Below are 25,207 nucleotides of genomic sequence, written 5' to 3'. Positions count from 1 at the left end.
TGTGACAGAGCAGTACCTCTGTGCCAGCAACCAGTTGTCGGAACTGCTGCATATGGACAGGAAGTTAAGGATACGATGGACAGAAGAGGAATGGGAACTTTCAGGTAGAAATATTCCCAGCCTACCTATTACAGATATGCAAACTCAGGAAAGTATACAGACAGAGGCAATAGGAAATAAGAAGACTTAGGAAAGATCTTTGATATTGAATTCCTGCATCCACTGATCTTTTTCAACTGTTAAGCAGGGATTTCAGTCTCTCCCTGTTAGATTTTATAATTGAATTTATGTCATGGAAGTCTCTGTACTAGAAGTGAAACTTAAAGTGATCGTAAAGTCTCGTTTTAAAAAAATAAATAAACAACAAACATGTTATACTTACCGCCTCCGTGCAGTTGGTTTTGCACAGAGCAGTCTGGATCCTCCTCTTCTCGCGTCCCTCGTTTCTGCTCCTGGCCCCTCCCTCCTATTGAGTGCCCCCACAGCAAGCAGCTTGCTATGGGGGCACCTGAGCCGAGCTGCAGCTTCGTGTGTCCATTCAGACAGGGAGCTGTTGTTCGGCCCTGCCCCCTCTCTCTCCTGATTGGTTCACTGACTTTGACAGCCACGGGAGCCAATGGCGCCGTGGCTGTATCTCAGCCAATCAGGAGAGAGAGTCCCAGGACGGCCAAGGGACTTGTGAACATTGCTGGACAGGGAGGGGGCACAGGTAAGTATGAGGTGGGCTGCTACACACAGAATATTGCATTAAGATAAAAAAGCTTCCTGACTTTACAACTCCTTTAAAGGCAGATAAAGAAGGGCCAGGGATTAGGGCACAAGAGTTCCCAATACATGAATGTGATAAATTATTTCAATCTCCTTCAAAAGAGATCACAAGACCAAGTGCCTAGGCCTTGAGACATGTGACCAATGCATAAGGGAACCTGGATCAGCATTTTCACCAAGAAAGGTAAGTATTTTCACCTATCTGTTATACTTTATTGATCTATATCAGAAAGACTAACATTTGAGTACAAGCCCAGTCCCCTGGCGGCGTCCGCTTTTAGACGTAACACGTTGGGCAGGACCTAATTGGTGATGTCATCACGTCCGCCAATTGCGGAAGGCGAGGCATTACATGTCTATTTTTCTACCCATTGTGTTATTCAATAAAGGATGTAGCTGTTGCGGTTTTACACTATGTGGTATGCCTCTGTTCTTCTATGGTATCTCCCTGAGGATAGGCGGGTTTCTTGTTCCTGTTGGCTGGGTGCCATTTGAGAGGAGTGAGATTGTGGTATCAATACATGCAAAGATGTGCTGTCTTCTCAGTGACCTACTCTACAAGCACTAATGATCTCTTTTACTTTAGAGATCATGGATATTCAGTATTGTGGTGTGACACACTGGAAGAGGACACCTGCTTGCCTTTTTATGTCACATGTATGAAAGAACTGCATGGACGGATATCTTTTCAGAGATACTGGCAGAGATTATATTAACATTCTAAACAAAGTGTGAAATTTTAGATTTACACTACACTTGAATGTAACTTTCATTTCTTTTTTTTTCTCAAGCATTTACCTCCTACGCTTAACCACAATCCTTTTTATATAAAACTGGACTATTTGCATTAATCCATATCACCAAATAAGCTAATGTTTCTAAAACTTCCTATACACGTAAAAAGGGCTAATTTATGAGTGAAAGACTTGTAATACCAGTATTTTATGAGAGTAAATAGATCCGTACTATACAAACACAGCGAAAACTAGCTTGACAGATGAGGAATGAACATAGGTTTCCATTAGGTGAGCCTGCTAATCACTTAAGTTACCATATTGTCCAAACTCTTATCTGCTTGGTCTTCCATCAAATAACTGAAATGACTTCCTTTGCTAAACAACTGTATAAATAAGTCCAGTTTCAGAATAGGCCGCTTAGAAGTTCTATTTTTATTCCGTAAGAGCAGAATAACAGACTTTCGCTGAGAATAACTGGTAAAACTGGTCATATAGGTGGCTTAGATCAAAACCATAAAATGTTTAAACTCTAGGTGGGAGGTGGCCTTGATTGGTTTGGTCATTGGCTATCCAAAGTGGTTGAAATTGTAAGAATATTCCCTGAGTGTGTGCTAAGTAGAAGGCCATTCATATTTTCAGCCCATCATGTAGGTGAGGGTCAGGACAATTATTGATACCTTGGAGGCAAAATAAGCGATTCCAATGTCTATATATGTTCCAACAGAGGTTTTTCAGCTTGCTAGAAAATAACTGTACAATCTGGCTGATAGTTTCCTCTTTTAATTGAGAATAGGGAAGAAATTAGGTAACAGAGTTTCAGTGATTGATGCAACTGAAGACAGCTATTTGCCTCTCTGCTTTTCATTCTTAACTACTTCCTGCCCATAGGACGTCCATGGACATCCTCGGGTTGAAGTGGTTATACTGGGACGATGCCTGTTCCTACAGGCATTATCCCTGGTATTGAATTTTCAGCTGGTGATTCCAATTTTAGCAGACGTGTTTCGAGTGGCTTAATACCGTCCAATCGCGGAGCCCATGAGCCATGCGACCGGTGGTGATGGCTGTACGGAAAAGAGAGAGAGGAAATTAAGTTGTTCCTCTCTCTCTGTGACCCTATAAAAAACCTGGAGCGACAAGTATGTCATCACTTCCAGTTCCGCCTCTTTGTTTACCTGGCCGTTAGTGGCCAGGTAAGCAGCCAATCAGAGCAATCTGTGTCTGATTGCTGCATTGGAGGCCAAAGGAGAGATAAGCGTAAAAAAAATAAATAAAAAATAATTTTGTTTTTTATTTTCAATATCAATAAAAAAATGAAAGCACCTCTGTCCTCCCTTGCGTACATGTCAATGTGAATGTATACGTTACTCCCGCACGCATATGTAAATGGTAATTACACCAGACATGTGAGGTATTGCTGTGATCGTCAGAGCAAGAACAATAATTCTAGCACCAGTGTAACTCTAAAATGGTAACCTGTAAAGGCATTTAAAGCATCGCCTATGGAGAATTTTAAACATCGTAGTTTGCCGCCATTCCAAGGGCAGACGCAATTTTAAAGCGTGACATGTTAGGTATCTATTTACTCGGCGTAACATCATCTTTCACATTCTACAAAAAAATTGGGGTAAATATTGTGTTTTTATAACTAATTAAAGTGTATTTTTTCCAAAAAAAAGTGCGTTTCAAATCTGCTGCGCAAATACTGTGTGTCATAAAAATTAAAATAAAAAACACCCATCATTTTATTCTATGGGGCCTCTGCTAATATATGCATATATATATATATATATATATAAGAATGTTTGGAGGTTCTAAGTAATTTTCTAGCAAAGAAAAGTAGATTTTTACATGTAGGAGCGAAGTGTCAGAATTGGCCCGGATGCAAAGTGGTTAAAGCAGAACTACATTGCATCTGAGCACCACAAACTAAAAACGCTATTTGATTCATTTTTAATATCCAAAGCAAACTCCCCCAACCATCCATGCCTCCATGTTTTTTTTCTTGAGAAATCACTTTAATAGACAACCCCCTAGCATTTGTGGCTGTGGCCATCTTGAGTAAGGGCAGATGATTTATGTAGCATTTACTTCCTGGAATCCATCTGCTCTAGGCATGCAGACAGGAGGATGTACTTAGCTAAGAAAACCCCTCCTTGCCCCCTGAAGACTCCTAGGAATAATGACATCATTTGCCTAGCAGGAAGTAACTGAAGAAATGTTAAAAAGGTTTAACACAAGCAAATATGACATACTTTCCTATCTATGTACTTATGCTATCAGCATAAGGATTGAAAATAGTCAATGTCGATTAAGAGAGTGAAGCTCTGCTTTAAGAAGGCATCTATGATGAACCTAAGCATAAGGGAGTGTGGGGGCCATCTGCCTGAGCCCTTCGGTTCATACACATGTAGTACTTTGTAATTCAGTTAGCAATGTGGCCGGTAGAAAGCAGTGAGGGTGTGTGGTGTGGTCAAACAACGACCTTACCTTGTTAAGGGTAGGTCATTGTTAACCACTTTCCGACTGTATACTGTGTATGTATATATATATATTTAGTTATTTATTTCAGCTACTTATATAGCGCTGTTAATTTACGCAGCGCTTTACATATACATTACACTTTCACATCAGTCCCTGCCCTCAAGGAGTGTACAATCTAAGGTCCCTAACTCCCTAGGCGGCTCGAGCGAAAGTTCTCCTCTCCCCCTCCCACCCTGCAATCTTCTGGGACACGTCACAGGTCCCAGAAGATTACCTGGCCAGTCACAACGCGCAGGCTGTCACAGCCGGATGTCCACAGTAGTGATGCCGGCGCCGCGGGGAGAAGACGGAGAGAACCGAGGCTCCCCCCGGCCGCATCGCTGGATCGTGGGACAGGTGAGTATGTGTACTTTTTGTAGCTGCTGACTTTTAAGAAACACAAAAGCCAGTGGAACTCTGCAATTGGCAAATGTCTCTATGAGTAATAATTAGCACTTCCAGGTATTTTTAAACACTCAAATCCTCACCTAAGCATTTCACCAGGCCTTTAGATCAAGCTGTTTATGGTAAGTCTAGTGTTCACTCCCTGTGCAGCCCTACTAAGATTATTCACATTAAGTCCCCTTTCACACATACGGTCCGTTCAGATCTGCCTGTCAGTTTTTCAGGCGGATCTGAACGGATGCCCCATGCATCTCTATGGGGCAGCGGATGTCAGCGGAGACATGTCTGCTGACATCTGATCCGATCCTTTTCCATCAGTCTGGCGGATCAGATCGGATGAGAGCGAACAGGCGGTCCCCACATAGAGGACAGCGGGGAAGCTGAACTCCAGGGGTGTGAAAAAAATGTCCCTCAGAAGCCCCCCCCCCCCCCCCCGGCACTGCAACAATTAACTGCTCATTATGTCTAGGGTTACACAGGGACATCTATGCGACCAGTTCCCCCCCCCCCCCAGCATCCTTTCTAAGGTGTTTCATGCTGCGGTCGCACATTCATGCTGCATTGCATATGATGCTGCTGAGGTCTCGCCTACAGACCAGAGCTTCAACAAGTGGAGGACAGTGCCAGAACCGACAGAGAAAGGAGTCTGGTAATTTGTCATGCTTATTCCGCTCCCCACAGACTGAAAAAACATTTAATTCTTGCAGTGTGGAGGGCCCATAGGGCCCATTAAGAGTTCTAAAAGCCAGGAGGCGGGCATTCGGGTCATATGGCTGTTGTGATTGGCTGTCGCAATCACGCATCGTGAGCTTACCAGTTCCCGCCGACTACCGTGCTGGGAGCGTGCAGGGAGCGCACTCTCAGTGTGGTAAGTTGTAAACACAGGATCACATATTTGTATGAGGCTTGGCATTAAAGCCCACCGTACGGCCGGCACCAAGGGGTTAATGTCAAGTTTTGATTTTTTTTTGGACTGTGCTACAATCAAGGAGATTATTTCTCACTTCCTGTCCCAATAAAATCTATACAGGAAATGTGGGGAAAAGAAGTCACTGGGACAGGAAGGCATGAATAGTAACAAACACATTATCAGATGTTCTATTCCTTCCTCATTCTAGTAAAGAGTAATACAAAATAACACGATTAGAAAATGAAATCAGTACTTATCCTAACACTAGTACTGCCAAATGTTGTTGCATTGTGGAGAGATCTTCCTCTGAGGTTTGTTCTGAAATCGACACTGCAGCAAGAGTTGCCCACATAATGGTTCCTCTCGCCAACCTCTACCCTAGTGACATTGAGGTTGGCAGGAGGAAACACTGAGCACAGCAGGGTACTAGGAGATCAACACTTCCAGAAGTGTCATTTTTTGGACAATTTCACTTCTCCAAGGATTATGTAGACCACTGTTGCTCTGCTTCCAGAGGCGTAACTAGAACCTTCAGGGCCCGGTGCAAAAAACCATGAAGGACCCCCCAGACCCCTGGCTGGGGCTCTTCCCACTGATCCTGAGGCCCTTTACTCTCATTGCGGGGCCCTTTATTACAGTCCTGCAGCGGGACCCTTTTCACAAGTTCTGCAGATGGCCCCCCTTCCTGCAATCTTGGGGCCTCCCCATGGTGGTGGAATGCCAGGGCCCGGTCGCAAGTGTGATCTTTGCGATCCTGGAAGTTCATCGACTGGTGTCAGTAGTTTTTATTTTTTGGTATTTTAATTGTATTATTTTTTATCATTTTATTTTTTTACAATGTTACTGACTATGACTCTGTCAATTCAGAAAAGGAAGGAGCTGGTAAATTACATATTTACCGACCCCTTCCTGATTCTCTATTGTGACACATTCCCTGCAGAAGCCGGCAGGAGAGGGAAGGGAGCACAGTGGGGAGTGGGGGGCCAGAGGAGCGTACAGGGGCCCAGAGACAGCAGAACACAAGTGAACTGGATAGGAGGAGTGGCGTGGGCAGCATACAGAGGAACAAATCTCCTCCATTTTCCTGCTGCAGCTACAGGAGGAATAAGGAGGACAGCGATTTCTCTACATGCTGCCCCGCCGTCCCTCCTATCCAGGTGTACAGGGGAGCTGCACAGGCCCCCTGGAGCATAGGGCCCGGTTGCAATTGCAACACCTGCAACCCCTGTAGTTACGCCCCTGTCTGCTTCTTAAAGTTGTGACAGCTTGGCTGATCTAAAGGCTTCAAAGTTGTTTGAGTCACTGCCCCAGAACAAGCATGCAGACCAGAAGTTCTGACTTCAATCTGCCATATGTTTGGTATAGGTGAGTAACTAAACTGATCAAGTAGCTAGTATTTTCAGAAGGAAAGTCAGTAAGTGCAGCCCCCATTTTCTTTCAGTATAAGTTCACTATTCAAAGAGGATATGCCACTTTGGCCATTCAGGTTGCACTCCCCCCACGCTGTTCCTCTGGCAGAGCTGTGAGTCTAATCCCTATGTTCCCTATTATCTCTCGCCTCGACTATTGCAACTCCCTCCTCTTTGGATTACCCTTACATAGATTATCCCCCCTTCAATCCATAATGAATGCTGCTGCAAGACTTATCCACCTTACCAACCGTTCAGTGTCCTCCACCCATCTCTGCCAATCCCTTCACTGGCTTCCACTCACCCAACGAATAAAATTCAAAGTGCTAACAATAGTTTACAAAGCCATCCACAAAGCCTGCCCCCAGCTACATCACTAACCTGATCTCAAAATATCAGCCAAGCTGCTCTCTTCGGTCCTCCCAAGACCTCCTGCTCTCTAGCTCCCTTGTCACCTCTTCCCATGCTCGCCTCCAGGATTTCTCCAGAGCTTCTCCCATTCTTTGGAACTCTCTACCCCAATCTGTCCGACTGTCCCCTAATCTATCCATCTTTAGACGATCCCTGAAAACCCTTCTCTTTAAAGAAGCCTACCCGGCTACCAACTAATAACACTGTTTCACTTGCTCCATCAGCTCATCCCCCACAGCTATTGCCTTTTGTATCAATTGACCCTCCCTTTTAGATTGTAAGCTCTGACGAGCAGGGCCCTCTGATTCCTTTTGTTCCAAATTGTATTGTAACTGTAATGTCTGCCTTCATTTTGTTAAGCGCAGCGCAAACTGTTGGCGCTATATAAATCCTGTATAATAATAATATGTATGATTCACATGAGCTTACACTGGGTTATTGACCTTCTCCCCTTCCATATGTGACAGTATTTGGCCTGAAAATTGGCTGCTGAGGCCCCAAACACTGTTTTCTGAGAGGAAGGAAACAAGGCACCTGAGAGTTCCAGAAGTCAGGAGGAGTTGCAGCGGAGTACAGTGAAGGTACCAGTGAGTGCGGAGGAAGCTAGAATGGGAACTTGCCACTTTTCCATGGATGGGCAAAATTTCAAAATCGTTTTAATGGATCCTCACCAGCAGTGTATAGGTATTTTTCCTTAGCTTCTCCTGCACTCCAATTGGCCCCCAGGAGGAAAAAAGTTTCCTGGTACTTCTGGGTATAGTGCAGCATGTTACCCACATGCCTTCATCCCATGTGACATCACTCCTCCTTGTCGATTGGCCACTCAGGTACCCAGCAAGAGACTTTGCATCCCTGTGTAAGCTCCAAGTCACTTCACACATCTTTGTACAGGGAAATTAAAAAAAAACCCGATCATTAAGACAAAAAACAGCTGTTGTTGCAGTATCGATTGTATATCTTCAGCCATAGGTGTGTTCTACATGTTCTGCTATTTCATATATGAGGAAGCTAGACAGCCTTAGAAACAAGACCCTTGCATGGAAATTCCCTTTGATATGACTTATAGGTTATTTATGTGTCTGGCTATTTGATGCGACATGGAACTGTGAGAACAGGAAGCTTGTAAAAAAAAATATAGAGCGGCGTTGCGGTGACAGACCCCAGAAAAGAGGAAGCTTGTATCACCAGAGGAAATAAGCTCTGGGCAGTGCTGTGTCTCTTACTTGACCAGCTATTTGTTTCTCAGAGGCAGGCGAGTCACACAGCTTCTCTGTCATTGCTGCTGTGTACTTCCACTTTCCAGTATGAGTTTGGTCTTTGAAATCTGGATTTTACTCTGATGGCGACATCTATAAGAAGATCCAAGTCTTTAGCGGTGTCCGTTGAAAGAAGAGCCATGTGTCGGGTGGAAGTAAGGTTTGTGGTGCTGCTATTGTTTTGATAGATGTAGCTTTTCTGTTGTGATGGTGGATGAAGTGTCCTTGTTGACTAATGGTACTGCTATGCTTCTGTTCACTCTTCGATGGTAGCTTATTGGGTTGTTTTTTATTGTACAGCTTTACATGAGCAATTGGACAATATGTAGTGAGATATCAGGGAAAAAAAAGGACATATTATTACAAAGGCCTCCAAACTCAACAGGGATCCATACGGTGAACAGGTGGTCAGAAAGGTGGCCTGCAATTCACATAAGATTGCTTGGATCCCTCAGTATAAAAGCCGGGGCCTTATAATCACCTGCAACTGTTTGGTATTGTGTGTGAATGAATGCATTGGTGCTGATATTATCAGAAAAAACAATGGCGAGATGGCCTTGGCAGTGACGGCAAAGCAGTGAATGTAGTAGAAACTGGAGAGATGGAACATAGCAAGATTGGCAACTGCACAAGTGGATGAGTGTCACCATGTGAAGATGATATCAGGAGGACCCTTCATGAGCAACAAAGGGTGTCCACAACTGTTTACTTGCTCCAAAGACCATTTCCAGTCTATGCCATTGGTATTATTTAAACGTTTAGATCCCTCAAGATGTGTTTTGGCCATTCCTTTAGGTGACTGCAGAAGCAAAAAACTTTCCCAGTCAATCTTTCAGGGCTGAAAAACACTTTTGCAATAGGATGGCTTGTGGTAATGTGCGTTTTACTACATGTTATGGATGTTAGTGTGTTTATTTTAAAAGGCACCCCAATAGACTAAAGCCCCGTATACACGCGTCGAAAATTGGCAGGGAATTTTCGTCCGACGACCGATCTGCCGATTTTCGGCTTGTTAGTATGATGCTTCCGACAACCAACTCCGAATTTTCGGCCAAATAAAATCTGGTGTGCAGGCTATAAAATTTTTGTTGGCCGTCAACACAACGGCCGATTTTCGTGCAGTCAGTACAGATTTCGACAGGGAAAAATCTGATGAGCAAGTCTGGGCATGCTCAGTGAAGAAAGAACACAAAGAAAGCAAACCGACACATGACATCACTTCTGAAGTAGAATTTTGTTGGGCGAGAAAATTCGTGTGCAGTCTAGGCACATTCCAACCAACAAAACACAACTCTGGACAAAAGACGGACGATCGGTCGGCCGATAATCATTGCATGTGTACGGGGCTTAAGGCATCACAACTCCTACATACATGCGTTGCAGTGCACCACACCGCGCAGTAAGGCACTCTCATGTATTGTGGTGCTCTATGTCAGGAAAAAATGCTGCATGTCCATTTCTTGGCCCATTCTTCAGTGTTGTCAGCCCTTTCAAGGTGAATAGCCTGCGTTAATGCAATGCATGAAAACACTCGACACAAAGCACGTTAACACAATTCACAAGAACATGTGAATCTATCCTTAAGCCTGGTACACACCATTAGATTTTTTTCGTTCAACCCAGTGGGCTGAATGAAAAAAAACTGAAGAGCTCAAGAGGAGCTACTGTACTAGCTATACGATGTTAGTACAGCGACCCCCCCCCCCCCCACACACCCTCGCTGAGCATTGTGTTCTGAGAGGCCATTGGCTAAAAGCGCTGATCAGGACCCGGTTGGCAGACCTTTTTCAGTCATGCCCTTTTGACAGAGACCAAACAGCTGGCTTATGTCGGACCAGCTGCCATACACACGGGCCGAATGTCGGTCTGCTTATATTGAGCCGGCCGTTGCCGCCATGACATTCAGCTGTTCAGCTGTGTGTACGGTATTTACCATTTTCTGGAGTCATTTCAAACCTGCTGGGTTGCCATAGGACAAAATAACTTATTTTGATCAGTATCATAAATTAGGACTTTTTGTTTATATTTTGTTTTGCCTAAATGATTTTAATTAACTAAAATTCCAAGATAATTTCATACCCTACTACTAAACGGAACTAAACCCATTGATTCAATGGTCTCAAAAAACAGTTATATTCCTGGCATGCTGGGAATGTAACTGTCACATTTGCTTTTGCTCTCAACCAAAAACTGTCCAACCATCAAATAATTGGTGTCATAACTGATCACAGGTGCAGCCCCATAGTGTTGCAGATCAAACAGAGGCTAAGATGGCAGCTTCCTTGGCTTAAAAGGGTTTAGTTCTACCTTAAGTGAATGCCATGTTTTGCCCACTATTTGTTTTGGAGTCATTGGTATAGCTTACAGCACTTAAGAACTCTTTGTTGAATAAAGCCTTATTTACCCACTTGCCGACCAGCTGCCGCCTATACACAGCGGTAGGTTGACAGGTTTCCGCGAATCCTGGGGGGGCGCACTCACACTCCCACTCACCAGTGGGGAAGCCGATGCACGGGGCTAGAGGCCGCGATTGCCGCCGGGCACCCACGATCGCTCCCCGTGAAGAGAGAACATTGGTCTGCTGTTACAAACACAGCAGACCAATGTTCTTTCAGGAATCAATACAGAGCGCCTGTGTTTCTCCTATTTAGGTACACAAGTCTCTGTATTGAATTCACAAGCCCATCCCCCTCACAGTTAGAAAACACCCCCTAACCCTTTGATCGCCCCTGGGTTAAAAACCCTTCCCTGCCAGTGTCATTATTACAGTAACAGTGCATATTTGTAGCACTGATTACTGTAGTAATGTCACTGGTCCCCCCAAAAGTATCAAAAATGTCAGTTAGGGGTCCGATCTGTGCGCCGCAATGTCGCAGTCCCGCAAAAAATCGCAGATCACCACCATTACTAGTAAAAAATAAATAAATAAAAATGACATCTTTCCCTTAGTTTGTAGACGTGATTACTTTTGTGCAAACCAATCAAAATAGGCTTATTGGGATTTTTTTTGCCAAAAATATGAAGCAGAATACAAATTGGCCTAAAATGATGAAAAATGTTTGTTTTTTTTTTTTGTTTTTTTGGGAATGTTATAAAGCAGAAAGTGGAAAATATTATATATTTTTTTTCAAATTTGTTTCTCTTTTTATGTTTATAGTGCAAAAAAAAAAAATCGCACAGATGATCAAATACCACCAAAAGAAAGCTCTATTTGTAGGAACAAAAGAGCATCAATTTTATTTGGGTACAATGTCGCACGACCACGCAATTGTCCGTTAAAGTAACGCAGTGCCGAATCGCAAAAAATGGCCTGGTCATTAACCACTTAAGCCCCGGAAGATTTTACCCCCTTCCTGACCAGGGGGTATTTTGCGATTTGGCACTGCGTGACTTTAACGGACAATTGCGTGGTCGTGCGATGCTGTACCTAAACGAATTTGACGTCCTTTTTTTCCCACAAACAGAGCTTTCTTTTGGTGGTATTTGATCACCTGTGCGGTGTTTTGATCATGCGCTATAAACAAAAAAAGGGCGACAATTTTGCAAAAATAACAATATTTTTCACAAAAAAATGTAAAAATCAAATTTTTTTAACATTTTAGGCCAATTTGTTTTATGCTACATATTTTTGGTAAAAAAAAAGTTTACATTAGCCGCCTGCCTTTCTCCCGCTGTCACGGACGATCGCGAGTGCCCGGCGGATATCGGGTCCGCCGGGCACACGCGCGGGGGGGTCCGTGACCGAGCGGGAGCGCGCCTCTGGCGGCGAGCGCTCGCTCCCCAGAGCCTCACAGGCTAGTGACGTAGCCCTACGTCACTTTGCCTGTGAGGGGCTGACTGCCGCAGTATATGTACTTGCAGGGGTCGGCAAGTGGTTAAGGGAGAAAATCTTCCGGGCCAGAAGTGGTTAATAAAAAAGTATTTTTAAGTGCAAAAAAACAAAATCAACGTCAAAATGACTCTGATGAAGTGGGACCATTACAGAATGAATTTGAATTGGTTATTTTTGATGCAGATATATATTGTATACCCAATTAATATATTTTATGGTGGACTTCAGCTAATGTTTTGTTGTCATGATAGAAAACAAAACATTAACGTTGCTAAATATATATTGTAGAATATGAAATAATATGTCTAGGATTGTGACCTGAGCAGAAGATTCTCTGTTTAATGGATCCAGAAAACAATTGTGTAGGTTTGGCAATGGTTTCCTTTCCTATAACTAGCAGTATTTTCACCCTACCCACCCCCTCCCCCACTCCAAAAACAGTTCAACTGCCAATTTCTGAGGACAGGGTGATGATGTATGTATGCCAGTAAAATGTATCGGTTTCGCTGCAAGAAGGATAATATCCTGTGGTCTTACAAGGATTCTAAACTTCTGCTGTGATATCAGCCCAGCTGTCATTGGCACCACGTGGCACGTGCCTCATATTAAAACGAGTTTCCTGATGATGGAAGACGTAACTACCAGTGCATAGAAACCACACTTGATATGCAAGTCATAATTGAAGCAACTTCAGACTGAAAGATGATTGGTAAGAAATAGTATTTCCTCTATTATGAAATAGAAGGATTGCAGGAGCCACAAAAAAGTTCCAAGCAGCTCATATAACCAGATAAAGGTGTACATAGAAAGGAGAAATTCACAATGAGTGCATAACAGATTCTACAGCAACCATTGCCAGCTAGTACAGGGAAACCCGTAGTGAAATCATTATAGACACTGCCATTTTAGACTAGCTTTTGAAAATGTTAGTTGCCTGGCTGCCCCTGGCTGGCCTCTTAACTACTTGCCACCCACCCACCGTCAAATGACAGTGGAGTGGTGCAGCTCTCGTTCTGGGAGGATGTCATATAACGGCGCCCCAGAGCAGGGGGTGCGTGGCAATCGCGGCCTTGATGTGTTCCTAAGGACATGGCGCGACCCCGATCTTGGCTACAATCACAGCCGGTCACATGTAAATGAGGAAGTCCTGTTTATCGCTGTTTATCAGAGTGTGTGGCGAGGAGAGCCGATCAGAGAAGTCCAGGACAGGTAATCAGGGCACTGATCATCAGTGCCCTGGCTACAATAAAGAAAAAACAGTGCCCATCAGTGACACCAAGCAATGCCCATCAGTGACACCAGTCAGTGACCCCAATCAGTGCCCATAGTGACCTCAATCAGTGCCCATTAATGCCTGCTCATCTGTTCTGCCCATCAGTGACACCAAGCAATGCCCATCAGTGACACCAGTCAGTGACCTCAATCAGGGCCCATAGTGACCTCAATCAGTGCCCATTAATGCCTGCTCATCTGTTCTGCCCATCAGTGACACCAAGCAATGCCCATCAGTGACACCAGTCAGTGACCCCAATCAGTGCCAATAGTGACCTCAATCAGTGCCCATTAATGCCTGCTCATCTGTTCTGCCCATCAGTGACACCAAGCAATGCCCATCAGTGACACCAGTCAGTGACCTCAATCAGTGCCCATTAATGCCTGCTCATCTGTTCTGCCCATCAGTGACACCAAGCAATGCCCATCAGTGACACCAGTCAGTGACCCCAATCAGTGCCCATAGTGACCTCAATCAGTGCCCATTAATGCCTGCTCATCTGTTCTGCCCATCAGTGACACCAAGCAATGCCCATCAGTGACACCAGTCAGTGACCCCAATCAGTGCCCATAGTGACCTCAATCAGTGCCCATTAATGCCTGCTCATCTGTTCTGCCCATCAGTGACACCAAGCAATGCCCATCAGTGACACCAGTCAGTGACCTCAATCAGTGCCCATTAATGCCTGCTCATCTGTTCTGCCCATCAGTGACACCAAGCAATGCCCATCATTGACACCAGTCAGTGACCCCAATCAGGGCCCATAGTGACCTCAATCAGTGCCCATTAATGCCTGCTCATCTGTTCTGCCCATCAGTGACACCAAGCAATGCCCATCAGTGACACCAATCAGTGCCCATAGTGGCCTCAATCAGTGCCCATTAGTGCCTGCCCATCAGTGCCGCCCACCAGTGCCCATCAGTGCCACCTATCAGTGCGGCATATTAGTGACTCCTCATCTGTGCCACCTCATCAGCATTTTACAAGCTGAAATACACTCAGATGTGAACAGGGCCTTATGCGACCTAAGTGCTGGCTCACACATATGTGATGACAGACATTGCATGTGATTCACACCGCATTGCTATGCAAATCATATGCGATGTCTGTGTGTTGCGAATTCAGCCATACAGATTGTATGGCTGAAATTGCATCGCATTCAGGCCAGAGTTGCACATGACCCTTTTTTTGGTCCGCACCAGAATCGGATCACATGGGTGAACCAATTTAAGAGCCATACGGGGGGGTGTGTCCCAAAACGCAGACAGTGTGCATTGGGGGAAACAGCTGTCAAATTGGGACCAGCAGCTGGGTCCATGCAGCTGCTGCGTATCACGAATGAGGCCTTACACTCAGGACTTGGAGCTTTGCGATCAACTGACCATATAGAAAAACATGAAAAAAATATTTTTCACATAGCGATTTTCGAGACAAAGTGAAACAATGGCAAGGCAACATTTTAAAGTAGGTTTATTGTAGCCTTTCCGTCTACTTCAAGTTTACATTACAAGCCGCCTGTAAAATGGAATACGGCATCTCCAGTAATGGAGTAGCCCCCTTCACACCTGAGCTTCTTCAGGCAATTTGGAAGGGCTTTTACTGCAGGTATTTGTGCGTGGCAGCGCGCCATTTTAAAGTGTTTTGCACGTATTTGCAAGCTCAGGCATTTTTGTTTTGGAGGAGAACAGTTGTCCAGGCACCAAAGTGCCCAAAATCGCTTGTGTCGTGCATTCAGGGCCGGGACAAGGGATGAGCAGAAGGGGCGGCTGCCCTGGGAACTGTGGTATCATTTGAGGTGGGGGGGGGGCATGAGGAGATGGGAGGGGAAATTTGGAGGGTGGCAGGGGATAAGAATTGCTCTAGGAAGGAAAATTAGAAAGGGGTGCTAAGAATGGTGATTTGGAGGGCTTTGTGTTGGGAGGGAGATTATGGGATGATAATTTGTGCTAGGAGAGGAGATTTGGGTGGGTTTGTGCTAGAAGAGGTGATATGGGGGAGGGGAGAGGGAATTTGTGCTAGGAGGGGACATATATTTTTTGGGGAGGGGGGTCATTTGTGCTAGTAGGGATAATTTGTGCTAGGAGGAAAAATGTGTTTGTTTTTTATGGGGGGAGGGGGGAATTTGTGCTGTGGGGGTTGGTAAAAGAGAGGATTTGAGCTTGGAGGGGGGATTTTAGCAGGGGGGCATATTTGCACTTGGAGAAGGTGAGATGTTTGCTTAGGAGCATTTATATTTGTGCTCGATTTGTTTTGGTGGGGGGGGGGGCAATTTTTCTGACACATAATACTCATAAATCTTGGGGGGGGGCGCAGTTTGGTATGTTTGTCCTGGGCTATAGATGACCTAGTCCCAGCACTGCATTTACAGGCACTTCCTTTAAAGGCTTTGGGGCCAAAATGCATGCCACAGCTTCAAAAAAGCTCATGCACCTTTTTGGGCTTCAAGTGTGAAGATGTGAACAGTCACAATCAGACACAATAGAAAAGTATGGGTTTGTTGATGTTGATCGCATTCGTGCATAGGAAAATATCGCACCACAAATCTGTGAATGGGAGCTTACCATTTACCGCCACAGGGGCTTCATCTCTGCTAAGTGTCTTGCGCATATAAAATATCCGGAATTAAATGCTTCTCTCTGCTATACAAACAGGAATACATTGCATTTCTCGTGACCTTTGTTCATGTTGTGGTCTATTACTGTAGAATTTGCGTTGGTGGCTTTTTATAAATAACATCCTGACTTAGTTCCTTTCTCAGGCATTTATAAACTTCTAGACACCCACTTTTCCCCGATATGCAGGGTAGTTTTGTTTCCTTGGGGTTTTTTTTTTTCTGGCTGCCTACTCATCATCCGATCTAAATTTGGCAACATTGAAATGAGTGGGAGGCAGATGTGTAACCACTGTACATCATGTATACTGCACCAAGATAAGTGCTGAATGTTTGATAAGTGCATCCTCAGCTAATTCTGAAGTCCCATGCACACTGGGTGTTTGCTGCAGTTTGGCCCCAATGCCTGAGGATGCAGTGTTATATGCAGCGGGGGGACATAGGTGCACCACCCAGCTCCACTGCTGGCAGTCTGGGCTTCATTTACTAAAGGCAAATGAACTGTGCACTTTGCAAAGTGCAGTTGCTCCAGAGCAGGGGGTGACTGGCAACTTTCGGCCCAGGGGGGCAAGTACAAACCAGAGGCCCATGGTGCAGCGACTCGGCCCTCCTCCCACTCTCCCTCTTCCTGGCCTCCTTCTGACCCCCATTCCAGGCTGAAACTCCGCTCTAGGTAACCTCTACTCACTGGCCAAATACGGGTTACCGACCTGGCTACCAGGGGGGGTTGGGGGGAGCTGGGACAGCTTGGTCGGGGGGGTCTCCAGGAGAGGAGAGTCTCCAGTAGGGCATAGAACCGGCCTCTGCTCAGACACAGTTTACACCATCCATGCTGGGGGGGAGGCCTGCGCTCTGTCCTTGTCTTCATCCCACACTTAGTAGGTCAGCGTTGGAGACTTTTTACTTCTCTTCACCAGAAATCCTTTAGGCATGTCTGGCAGAAGCGGTGCAGCTTTTTTATGGGGCATCAGAGCAGCCTGGGGGGCAATTGCCCTCCTGGCCCAGTCCCCCCCTGCTCCTGAGCTTAGTAAATGAGGTAAAGCTTCACTTTGCAAAGAATAACCAATCACATGCAAGGAAAATTTATAAAAAAAAATGTTTTGCTTGCATGTGATTGGATGATAGAAGTCAGCAGAGCTTCTGCTCACTTACTAAGCTCTGGAGAAACTGCCCTTGCAGAGTGCAACTGCACAGTCTATTTGCCTTTAGTAAATTAACTCCAGACTGCCAGCAGTGGAGTTGGGTGGTGCACCTGTGTCCCCCCCCCCCCCCTGCATCTATCACTGCATCCTCATGCACTAGTAAATCAACCGCTATGTGTTCTAAGCACTCATTCCTAGATGTATTCTAAGGAATAGGCACATTCCCGGACAGTTTTGCATGACAGGGGAGTGTGACCGGCTCCCAATGGAGCCAGTTCACACAGGTCTGGGGCGGCCACGGTCCGCATTAAAAAGGGGTCCTATGCATCTCTGGTTCTGATTCAGGTGCAAATTTAGGCAAAAATATTGACCTGATTAACACCTGAACCGGTGAACAGGGACGCACTAGACCCCATGCTGGGAACCGTGGCCACATATGTGGGAGCAGTGAACCTGGCCTAAAATGTGCGCTATCCAGCTACAGCAGCTCTCGGCCTGTTATAGAGTTTAAAAGGCTGCCGGCAGAGGGGCTGGGAGTTGTACCTGTGCCTTCCGCTCGCACCTCGCACCTATATGCCGGAGCCTCATGCACCGGGGCTAATGCCCAAAGGGCATGGGGCCTAAGAAAATGTAGACTCAAAGATATAGAATGCGTATATACAGGAAGAGGGAGCTCACAGGCCCCTGCAGAGAAAAAGTACCCAAACAGGAATAAATGCAGATGAACATTGAGTGCAAATGCCACAGCAAAATGCCCATTTTGCTGCTTGCAGGAACGCTGGTCAGTGCTGCTCTCCTGTGTAGTGACATGAATCTTTTCCTTTGGACATGTAGCTTAAGCCATAGGTGATATTTAGTATTTATATGTTTTTTGAACCCTGTGGCATTTGCACTCAATGCTCATTTGCATTTAAACCTGTTTGGGTACTTTTTCTCTGCAGGGGCCTGTGAGCTCCCTCTTCATACACATTCTATATCTTTGAGTATACCATTATAGGTTTTGTGACTTGGCCGATGACTTATATTTTGGTGTTTTTGTTTAGGGTGTATTTATACTCTTTGAGAAAGTTTGCTACACATCTGGATCCTGAGGAAGCCCAAACTATGGGTGAAACGCGTCGATCCATCGCATTGTAGGATGTGCTGCAATACACCTGTTAGATATTGTATCTTTATGTGTTGGTTTTATCATATTGTCTTTAATAAAATTTATATATATTTTTTATAATCGGTCTCTTACTCAATTGATGTTTTTGAGCACATTAAAATCCCCACTGTCCTCGCCCACAGGGTCTTCCCTGGGAGACTAGGTCTACTGTTTGCATTTAATTTACAGGGCATTGTGCTGGTACTCCTTTTGATAGATAATTGCTCTCCACTCAATTACCAAATTGGAAATACATTTCTCTCCACTCAATTACCAAATTGGAAATAAAGAATCTGGGTTTGTGAACGTCTGTGGCTGAGAAGTGAATTACACACTTTTATTATACACTATTTACCAGAAATGCCACTGCTTTGGTTCATTTTCCGTACATAGATGGCATACGGTGGTTGGAAGGGTTGTGGTATGAAGTTGTTGTTAGATGGAAAGATTTAATAAGACTCTGAGCAGATTATAAAAATCCCCAGTTACCCGTGTGACCACTGGCCGGCATGACATTTGCCACCAGAATGTTTTTTATGTGTTCAGTTCTGAAGAGGAGAGCAAGTCTGAGACAGATCAACTCATTAATTCATCTCTCCTCCCACTGTATAAATACGTCATTATTTTGACGTTATATGCCGGGGTTATGGCAACAGATAGCTGCCATAACCCCAGTATTTTTTTAATACAGCAGGCAATCCTCTTTCACATAAAAGCGGTCTTATCGGCGGATTCGCCACAGGATCACTTTTAGGAGCAGCGTCAAAGGGATACTAATACTGCAGATCACTCAGTTCTCACAGACCCCCGGGCAGCTGAGCCAGGCGCCGGTCCAGGCATGATGGCGGATCCCGACTCCGTGGTCACAATCTTACCTGAGCCTGGACCAGCTCTGTGATGTCAGCAGACTGCAGCCCGCTGTTTGCTGAAAACAGGTCACAGGAGTGCAGAGCGAACTATACCCCTGAGATCCATAGGAGAAGTACAACCTGTGCTGTGCTTCTCCTTAACCACTTTAAGACTGGAAGGATTTTACCCCCTTCTTGACCAGGCCCTATTTTGGGATTCGGCACTGAGTTACTTTAACAGACAATTGCGCGGTCGTGCGATGCTGTATCTAAATAAAATTGATGTCCTTTTTTCCCACCAATAGAGCTTTCTTTTGGTGGTATTTGATCACCTGTGCGATTTTTATTTTTTGCGCTATAAACAAAAAAAGAGCGACAATTTTGAAAAAAAAAAAAAAACAATATTTTTCACATTCTGCTATATGACATTCTCAAAAAACTGTTTTTTTTTTTTAACATTTTAGGTCAATTTGTTTTCTGCTACATATTTTTGGTAAAAAAAATCGCAATAAGCATATTTTGATTGGTTTGCGCAAAAGTTATCGCGTCTACTAACTACGGGAAAGATTCATGTAATTTTTATTGTTTTTTTTTTACTAGTAATGGCGGCGATCTGCGATTTTTTGCGGGACTGCGACATTGCGGCAGACAGATCAGATCCCTAACTGACATTTTTGACACTTTTGGGGGTACCAGTGACATTACTACAGTAATCAGTGCTATACATATGCACTGTTACTGTAATAATGACACTGGCAGGGAAGGGGTCAACCCTGTGGGTGATCAATGGGTTAAATGTGAGCCTAGGGGAGTGATTCTAACTGTGGGGGGGGGGTGGCTTCTGAAATAAGCATTGTAAACACAGCTGACCGTTCTTCTCTCTCAGCGGGGAGCGATCGGGGGTGTAAGGCGGCAATCGGAGCCGCCTGGCCGCTGCATCGGCTTCCCCGCTGACGAGCAGGGGCGGGAGCGCGGCACGTGCTCGCCCCCTAGCCTCTTGAGAGCAAGCGCCGTACATGTACAGTGATTTGCCTGGGAGCGGCTGCCTGCCGCAGTATATCTCCGGCAGGCAGTCAAAAGAGCTTAAAGCTGAATACACACTATACAACTTTTGTTGTTAGATGTCCTTTAGATATACCTTCAACTATGTAGTGCAAGAGGCAGCCTGATTGCATACAAATTAAAAGTGTTTTAGGTTTGACTTCATATTATATGGTTTTAGTAAATCTGAAGGAAAAAATCTAAAGAAAATTGTATAGTGTGTATCCAGCTTTAGATCTGCTAGCGCATCTAACGACCCCCCCCCAGACTGACAATGCTGCTGTCCAAAGGTGTCCCTGTTGCACCTTCATGCACGGTGTAGATACTCAAATTACTGGCCTGATCAACAGGTGAAAATAAAGGGAAAAAGCCTACACAAAAAACAAATAAAACAAATGCAGCCACCACATCTAATAAATATTATATTTTCGGTTTTGGGTTTAATACCACTATAAGTAACAATAAACGTGTCAAGTGAAGGAATTTGGAACAAGTGAGTCAACAATTGCCTTTCAATGGAAACAGCTAAAAAGGTGAAATCCGGGTGGATGTTACTAGTTACAGCAGTTTACTCATCATCCCTGCCCTGCTCGAGGCTCTGCTGAATAAGTCTTTTTGTGGAACGTTTTTCTGACACTCGATGACCCGGCTAGTTCCCAGTAAATGTCTCAAGAGACCATGCTTTTTTCATTTGAAATTAAAAAGAGTGAGTCGCGAGTCTTTGAATGAGAATCAATTCTCATGTCACGTTCTAGTAAAATCCAGATATATAAATAGAAGGAGAGGAAGTATCTGCTGCGTCCTTTGATGGAACTCCAATGGGGGTATCCTGCTGATTGAAAATAAATGTGAGTGCAGTGATTTACACTGGAGACAATAAACACGTGCTCTAAATTTATTTGAAAAGGCCTACTTATTTCTCTGACTACAAGCTGCTTAATAAACGCTAAAAAGAAAAAAAAGAGGAGAGAAAAAAGGAAAAAGTACTTACCTTTGTCTCTGGCTACTGGGCTCTTCAAGTAGGCATCAGTATTTTTTCCTTTTTCATTTAATATGTTATTTTTTTTTAGCTTTTAGGCTTCTTTCACACGGTGCGCCTCCGCAGGCGGATCCGTGTTGCTCAGCGGGGATCGATCCGCAATCTCCGCTGAGCCGGGCGGATGACAGCTCCGTCTCCGCTTGCAGAGAGGAGAGGGAAGTGTCTCAGCACCCGCTGCCCTCTGTGGGGGATCGGAGGAGAGTGGACCGCTTGTCCGCTCTCATCAGATCCGCTCCGCTCCGATTACTGAACGGATGGAAAAATAGGGTTTCCATCCGTCCAGATTTCAGCACAGGATCTGATGCGGATGGCAGCGGGTGTCAGCGGAGGTGACCTCCGCTGACACCCGCTGCCCCATAGAGCTGCATGGAGGATCCGATCAGATCCGCCTAAAAAACTGACAGGCGGATCTGATCGGACCGCCCGAGTGAAAGAGCCCTAAATCAGTGGCTCGTGATACATTAGTCACGCTGCTCCTGGTTTGGTAGGGATCCTTTTTCTTTTTTTAATTACAAGTTTTATTGCGTCCTTTAGCTGAGCATACAGTTCAAAGTACCACAAGGGTACTATACATATTGAGGCAAAAAGGACTAATTCCAAAATTAAGGAACTGAGCTTATCCAGAACAGTAAACGTTACACAACCAACATGGAAATAATGGGTAAACGAAAATTAGAAATTACAAAAATAAACCCGACACCGAGGAATCATCTCATCCAGGCAGGGGTGTAACTACAGGGGTTGCAATTGCAACCGGGCCCTATGCCTTGTGCGGCTCCCCTGTACTCCTGGATAGGAGGGGCGGCAGGGGCAGCATGTAGAGAAATCACTGTCCTCCTTTTTCTTCCTATAGCTGCAGGAGGAAAATGGAGGAGATCGGTTCCTCTGTATGCTGCCCCCACTACACCTCCTATACAGTTCACTTGTGTTCTGCTGTCTCCGAGCCCCTGTGTGCTCCCCTGCCCCCCCTGTACTGTGCTGCTCCCCCCCCCCCCCCCCACGGTGCTCCCTTCCCTCTCCTGCCAGCTGCTGCAGGGGATGTGTCAATAGAAAACCAGGAAGGGGTCGGTAAATATGTAATTTACCAGCTCCTTCCTTTTCTGAATAGACCGAGTCCTAGTCGGTGACATTTGTGAGGTTAGGCACTGATATTGGATGGGAAGGCCTGGCTCGCAGTCTCCACTGTAATTTATTCCAAAGGTGTTCTATCAGATTGAAGTCAGACCTTCTCATCCAACTTCAGTGCCTGACCTCACCAATGCGCTTCTGGAAGAATGGTCAAACATTCCCATAGACACACTCCTAAACCTTGTGGACAGCCTTTCCAGAAGAGTTGAAGCTGTTATAGCTGCAAAGGGTGGGCCAACTCAATATTGAACCCTACGGACCAAGACTGGGATGCCATTAAAGTTCATGTGCATGTAAAGGCAGGTATCCCAATACTTTTGGTAATCTAGTGTACACATGAGCTGAACGTTGGCCAGTTTTTATTGAACTGGCCGATGTCTCCCAACATTTGTCCTGTGTGTACTAGGCATTAGAGTGCCTCCACTCCAGATGAAGGAGCACAGTGATACCTTTGGACAGCAGCATTGTTAATCTGGGGGAACGGAAGTGGTACAAATCTGATCATTGTAAGCATCTCTGCCAGTGTTAAATGTTTTGTCTCATTCCTGTAACTGCTACATCTGCAGAAGAGTTTGCTCCTTTGAAAAAAAAAAAAAAAAAACAGGCTTTCTGGCTAGATCACCAGTTAAAAATAAAAGAAACACTGTGCACCGCTATGGTGCACAGTGTATTCGTTGAGTGCTCTCCATTGCCCTTAGTTGTGCTGCCTGAAAAAAGAAAACTAGTGCAGGCAGCACCACTAAGGGCAATGGAAAGCACTCAACGAATACACTGTGCACCATAGCGGCAAGCAAAGAGCTTACTAAAAAAGAAAAAAAAAAACCTTCATAAAAAAACACATTTTTCACAATGGGCTTTAAAAGGGCTATTTTGTTTATTTGTAATGTAAAATCAGAAAAGACTTGTCACCAATTTTGTGATATATTTTCTGTGATAGCGCCTGAGGAGCAGTGCCTATAGTCAGGGCAGCCATCAGGGGGGATCAGCCCATACACATGTAGGGGGCCCAGGCGTTTCGAGGGGCCCAGCCGCCCAGTCCCCAACCAACGAGACCGAGTTGTTGCAGCTGTAGTAACTAGCAATTGCTAAAGCAGGGCGGCTGCAGAGTAAGCCGAGGCAGCAGAAGGGATGTCTCTTTGCTGGATTGCGCGGTCTCTTTGCTGAAAATATGAGGCTGGATTAGGATGTCTCTTTGCTAAATATATGAAACTGTCTCTTTGTTGGATTGGGATGTCTCTTTGCTGAAAATATGAGGATGTCTCTTGCTGGATTGGGATGTCTCTTTGCTGAATATATGAGGCCATCTCTTTGTTGGATTAGGATGTCTCTTTGCTGAATATTTGAGGCTGTCTCTTTACTGAATTAGGATGTCTCTTTGCTGAATATATGGGGAAGTCTCTTTAATGGATTGGATTCATTTTCAAGTTAAGTTAAGTTATAAGAGTTTTAAAATAGAAGTGGATGCACTGAAGGACTCGTTGGGATGGCCAGTAGGCGGATTCGGTGGGACGGCCAGAGGGTGGGCCCTGCGGAATGTTGGCGGTCAGGCCCGGAGGGGCCCAGGCCTAAAGCTGTGTAAGGGGCCCCACAATTTCTGATGGCTCCCCTGCCTATAGTAGAAGGTTAGAGGAAGCAGCGCTAATCCACAACCAGTACAAATTGTAATTTATTTCCTCTTTTATATCTGCCTGTGGACATCTGAGGATGACTTCAGCAGGAGGACTGTAGGTGAAAGAGGGTACAAGGGATGTTGAGGGGAGTAATATTGTTTTGTAGATTACTGTGCTTTCTCTTGTTTGAATATGTTTATAGTTGAAAGAATCTACATATAAATTAAATTAAATGCTACCTTCAAAGGCGCATTCTAGCATCAGTTTTCATAACTTGAGGGGTACAGTATAGTCTTCAGGGGTGATTTTTTCAGCTTGATGTAAAGTGCCTTATCTTGGTGTTCTCTTGCTGGGATCATGAAATATGAGAGATATAAGTCACTCATAAGACTTCAAAATTGAATTAGAAATTACATTTATTACCAATATTTTGGCAACAACCTTTCTCTGACCCATATCTCTTAATCTCACTCTCTCTTTTTTCTCTGTCTTTCTCTCTTTATAAAGAAGTGGCTTCCAAAGCCTAATTAGAATTGAAGTTCAATTCAGGTTAGCATGTCATCAGTTGCTCATACTTCCTGTACCCCTTGTACTTGCTACTTGTAATTCAATTATAAATTGTGGTTAATGTGTACTTCTCACAGGTCCTTTTATGTAGCATCAAACCTTGTTTGGAACAGATAAGGCCACCGGAAAACCATCACTTAAGGTCTAGTCGGCATGACATCATCTAGAGTTATCTCATTTCCCCAACAGTTTCTTTTTCTTAACCAAGTCACAATTATGTTGGCTGTACTAAAGCTGTGGGTCACACTTTAAAAAATAGGACACATGACTATAATTATGTAATCAATAATCAATCAATCAATTGGTGTTTTAAATTTGAAAAAAAAGGGTCATCAGTAGAAATGATTAAAAATGAAAGTTCACGTACAATAAAAGCAGTGGGTTTTTCAGGGAACTTATTTTCCTAACTCTTTGGCCACTGGGAAGTTTCTCTTCCTTTAACAGCTCGACCTTCCTGAAAATATTGTCTGCATATGTCTACTCCTCAGCACCACACAAAGTCCCTTTTCCCCCTCACAGCTGTGTAGATATACTGCACATATATTTATTA

At 44.6% G+C, this 25,207-nt stretch overlaps 1 protein-coding gene across 1 annotated transcript in view; it reads left to right on the top strand.

Moving 5' to 3' along the window:
• Positions 1-8,415: 8,415 nt before the first annotated feature.
• Positions 8,416-25,207, top strand: part of SH3BP2 (SH3 domain binding protein 2) — a 56,756-nt gene continuing 39,964 nt past the window's right edge. Inside the window, exon 1 of the mRNA XM_082243195.1 lies at positions 8,416-8,579. Coding sequence (XP_082099321.1) covers positions 8,503-8,579 — 77 coding nt within the window. The 5' untranslated portion in view covers positions 8,416-8,502. The remainder of the gene's footprint in view (positions 8,580-25,207) is intronic.

The sequence above is a fragment of the Pelophylax lessonae genome (genome assembly GCF_965119305.1).
Source record: "Pelophylax lessonae genome assembly, chromosome: 1".
In the NCBI taxonomy this organism is placed as follows: Eukaryota; Metazoa; Chordata; class Amphibia; order Anura; family Ranidae; genus Pelophylax; species Pelophylax lessonae.
Note: the sequence above shows the minus strand (reverse complement) of the source record. Positions and strands in the feature narration are given on the sequence as shown.